At 47.2% G+C, this 5,000-nt stretch overlaps 1 protein-coding gene across 1 annotated transcript in view; it reads left to right on the top strand.

Moving 5' to 3' along the window:
• Positions 1 to 5,000, top strand: part of adgra1b (adhesion G protein-coupled receptor A1b) — a 135,864-nt gene that overhangs the window by 39,071 nt on the left and 91,793 nt on the right. The window contains exon 7 of the mRNA XM_076285985.1: positions 3,322 to 3,535. Within this exon, the coding sequence (XP_076142100.1) occupies positions 3,322 to 3,535 (214 nt within the window). The remainder of the gene's footprint in view (positions 1 to 3,321; positions 3,536 to 5,000) is intronic.

Genomic DNA, 5,000 nt, shown 5'->3' on the forward strand with positions numbered 1-5,000 from the left:
GTAACATATTTCCATGTTTGTAGTAAGTGTGTGTTTGTGTGTGTGTGTGTGTGTGTGTATGTGTGTGTGTATGTGTGTGTTTGTGTGTGTGTGTGTGTGTGTGTGCGTGTGTGTGTGTGCGTGTGTCTGCCCTTATATCAGTGTGCACCATGTCTGTGTACAGTACATGCAGTACATACACACACACTTGTATGTGCATACTTGTTGGTGCCTTGTTATGTGCATGTTTGTACATGTGTGCCTAAACCTGCATATTTTTCTGTGCCTAAGCATGTGTGCATTAGTGTGTAGGTGTGTGTGTACGTGTGTGTGTGTGTGTGTGTGTGTGTGTGTGTGGGGGGGGGGGGTTGTGTGTATCTGCGTGTGACACTGCAAGCTGTTGCCTGCCATGAGTGCAAGGCTCAGTGGTGGCAGATGCTCTGGGTCTGGCTCTGTGGCCTCCGTGTCAGTGTGGCTAATGTGTTAGCTGTCACGAGCTCAACCCCATCGGGCCAGCACTGAGGAGCTCGGACCAGCAGTAAACACACTCACTCACTGGCATGCTCTCTCTCTCTCTCTCTCTCTCTCTCTCTCTCTCTCTCTCTCTGTCACACATACCCACACACACACAAGCAAACATGCATTGGTGCAATCCCTGCACACACCCGTGCACAAACAAACATGTACACACACACACACACACACACACACACACACACACACACACAGTTTCACTCTGCTTCAGATACATACTCTCTCTCACACACACACACTCTTCTTATAGCCACATGTCGATATCTACTATATCCTATCAACAGACACATTCCATCTATGCAAACCATAGACCTTCACCATCCTTCCTCAGCATCTCTATCCTCAGCATGTCTCTCCCTCTACTCCTATTGAACACCTCCTCCTCCTCCTCCTCCTCTTCCTCTTCCTCCTAGCTGACTGCTGTGATGGCGCTCTGAGGCTCATGCTTAGCACACACACAGTCAGGGCTAGCGCCTATACAGGAGATCGTTAGAGCACAGAGCTGTGTAAAGGAATCACACAAAGTGGCCATTATCTCTTCAAGCAGTGTCCCGTGTCCGCATTGATCTGGACACAAGAGGAGGGTCATAGAGGAGGAGGTGGAGAGCTGTACATAATCGAGTGTGTGTGTGTGTGTGTGTGTGTGTGTGTGTGTGTGTGTGTGTGTGTGTGTGTGTGTGTGTGTGAGAGAGGGGAGGGGTATTTTTGGCATCTGGCCAAAGTCATGCAGTAATTTCCGTCCGATCGGACGCATTCTCAGCCCAAGGCCGAGTCCCACGGGCGCCCTGAGAGGTGCCTGTTTGCAAATGTGCTGGGCTGGTCCTGAACGTGTTGGTGATCGATGAGTACAAGGGCACAGTCATGCTGCTCCACCCAACCTCACCCCACCAACCCCCCCCCCCCCCTCCAGTGCATTAGTGCCGGTTCTACCAGGGGGAGGCTCATGGAGGGCCGCCGGACGCTAATGACCCGCAGAACTCGTTTTTCATCATTCAGAACCGGGGACAGGTCGAGCAGCAACAGAGCTTGCCAGAAAATGCTGAGGAATTTGGCTTATTTCTCAAAAGTACAGGGACTGTAACAGCCCAGAAAAGAAACTCTTTTTGGATCTAACCACATTCTTATCACAACTTGAGAAATTAATTTTAAACTCTGGATTTTCTCATGTAAGTCTCGTGTAATATCCATCGAAATGGATATTGTAGTAAGAGAGTTAGAGTTAATATTCTCAAGTACATTAAGAAAAGATTCAAATTTCAATTTGGAACATTTATTTCACTGTGTAATAATCTGACCCCTAGGAATCATATAAATATTTAATAAATGCATCCAGTTTGTTTGATCTTATTAAGAACATGTGTTATTTTAAAACATGAAGTAATTCACTGCACTGCGAAATAATCTAAAAAGGGATTTTTTTACAATGATCTATAAAACATTTGGGTTTTTCCTCAATGGAATCCAAGTTTGAATCAGCATCAATTTGAATGATTTGCACATAGATGATCAATCTTAGCCAGATTTATTTTTAACTGTTGTGATGTCAACATTAACAGGCAGTCTTAGGTCAATTTGCCTCAAACCCCTCTCTAAAAGATAGAGCTTTTGGTTGATGCAGGTCCTCCACACATTTAAAGAGCTTTGTGTGTTTGTGTGTGTGTGTGTGTGTGTTTGTGTATGCTCAGGTCGAACGCCATTGCTGTCTCACCTGATAAACTCAGCCAGGTGCTTCAAAAGGAATCAGATATTGTTTGCTCACTCCCTCCGTGTCTTAAATCTATTTGATCAGAGAATGATGAACTACTGATCTGAGGACAGTGCTTCCAGGCACCGGCACTCCTTTCTTTACAGTCTGCCATTGGGCCCTGCAACGTTGGCTCATGTGGAGTAGATGCCCTCGCTCATGGAGTATCGTTCTCCACTCTGCTCTCTCTCTTTCTCTCTCTCTCTCTCTATTTCTCTTTCTCTTTCTCTTCCTAGTTGATGCCCTCAAAATGTGACAGCAAAAAAAAAATCTATTTTCAGATGGAACCTTGCTATAAATGTGTCTCCCCTGTTCAAACTGAGACGTTTCGCATCTTTTTTTCAATGCTGTGGTCTGTTGTGAAGATTTTCCCAAAGGCTTTTGGGATTCTACTGAGACCTACAGAGAGAGACAGAGAGAGCAGTGTAGCCTGTCTTTTCTATTTGCATCAGGCTGACGTGAGAGCTGTAGTCGCTGTTGTCTGTAGCTAGTGAGAGAGTGTGGCAAGAGCAGAGAATTGGATTTCATTTACCACACAATGGGGGAGCAATCATCGCCATGACGGATGCTGTTTTTTACTCCAGTTGTACAGCAAACCCTCTGATAGGTGGTGCCAATATCTCACTCTTCCTCTTTAACTCTCTCTCTCTCACACACACACACATACACACACACACACACACACACACACACACACACACTATCTGATCTGAGAATATTTTTACATATTGTTTTGAAAGAAGCTAGCATTTACGTTTGTGTGTGTGTGTGTGTGTGTGTGTGTGCGTGTGTGTGTGTGTGTGTGTGTGTGTGTGTCTTTCTCTGTGTTTGTGTCTTTCTCTCTGTGTGCGTGTGCGTGTGTGTGTGCGTATGCGTGTGCGTGCGCGTGCGTGTGTCTTTCTGTGTGTGTGTGTGTGTGTGTGTGTGTGTGTGTGTGTGTGTGTGTCTGTATGTGTGTGTGTGTCTTTCTCTGTGTGTGTGTGTGTGTGTGTGTGTGTGTCTGTGTCTGTATGTGTGTGTGTGTCTTTCTCTGTGTGTGTGTGTGTGTCTGTACCCTGTTGCAGACGGTCCTCTGGAGCTGCCCCTGTTCCAGCTGATCCCGTCCCAGACGCAGGTGGTATTCCGCGGGGACCGGCTGCCGCTGCAGTGCACCGTGTCCTACCTGGAGCCCTCACTTTCCGTCACCTGGAGCCACAACCAGCAGCCTGTACTCACACAGGAGGACCGCGGCGTCTACGTGGAGGAGCCTGTGGTCCATGACTGCTGCCTGGTCACCAGGTAGTGTGATGAATATGTGTGTGTGTGTGTGTGTGTGTGTGTGTATGGCTGTGTGTGTCCGCACACATGCACAAATACACATGCACATTTTTTATCCCTTTCTCTCACCCTATCACTCTCTCTCAGACACAGACACAGACACAGACACAGACACAGACACACACACACACACACACACACACACACACATACATACATATATACGCACACCCACACACAAACACACACACACACAAACACACACACACACACACACACATTATGCACACCCACACACAAACACATACACGCACACTCACACACACACAAACACACCTATACACACACACACACACACACACACACACACACACACACAGACACACACACACTCACACAAACAGCGGATTACGATTCAATTTTCAAATTATTATCCCTCAGCATTCAGACCAACAGCAGTACATTCTTTGGTTAAGCTGAAGACATGCTGTTTGTCTCCCTCAGAATGCTGGGTTCCAGTGTGGTTTTCTGACTTTGTTTGTTTGTGCAGCAGACAAATGTTTATGTAGCAGCAGATTCAAGTTTCCAGTGGATATTACATGAAAATAACAGACGGGACAAGTCAAACTGTAATAAATCTCTCTCCATCCTAGGATTGTGCTCACTGTTCGCCCTTTTCTCTCATTCCCTCCACATGTCTCTCTTTCTGTTTTCCTCACAAACAAAAACACCTACTCTCTCTGTCTCTCTCTCTCTGTCCCATTTCTTCTCTCTAGCTCTTAGTGCGATGCTAGGTCTTGTGTAGCCACTGTTATCGGTGCCCTTGATGGAAATCAGAAAGGACAGGGCTGAATTGTCTTGGCAGGGCGCCACGGCACTTCAGCCCAATCTGTGCCACCCCCCACCCACCCTCCTCATCACTCAGTCACCCCACCTACCATTAGCACTAACCCCCACCCCACTTACCCCCCCCCCCCCTCCCAGTGACATCTCTCTCTCTCTCTCTCTCTCTCTCTCTCTCTCTTTCTGTGTCTCGGAGGATAGCTGAATATACCCAGAGCGTTGCTTGAGCACTGGGTGACACCGATGCTAACAGGACCAGCTGCTAAATGGTAATTACAGGGATGATGTGGCGACTGGTGGCCATCACTCGTTCCTGTGTGTGTGTGTGTGTGTGTGTGTGTGTGTGTGTGTGTGTGTGCTTGAGGAAGTGTGCAGTGGGGGTGGCTGTCACTTTTGTACTCTCATCCCCCTGTTTTTCTCCTCAGAAATGAAGGGGGGGGGGCAAAAAAAGAATGAAAATAGATTGGGAATGGAAACAGAGGAAGACTGACACCTGAGTGGTAGTGAGAGAGAGCTGTGAACGAGGGAGAGCTTTAGAGAGTGAAGGGAAGGAAGAAGTAGAGGGAGGAAAGGATGGATGGAGAGAGAGAGAGACAGAGAGAGACAGAGAGAGAAAGAGGAACGCAGCAGGACTGTTGATTAG

Source organism: Alosa pseudoharengus, unplaced genomic scaffold (genome assembly GCF_046254945.1).
Source record: "Alosa pseudoharengus isolate Yale_2024_CS ecotype anadromous, Long Island Sound unplaced genomic scaffold, YU_APseudo_1.1 YU_APseudo_1.1_scf_15, whole genome shotgun sequence".
Taxonomy (NCBI): domain Eukaryota; kingdom Metazoa; phylum Chordata; class Actinopteri; order Clupeiformes; family Clupeidae; genus Alosa; species Alosa pseudoharengus.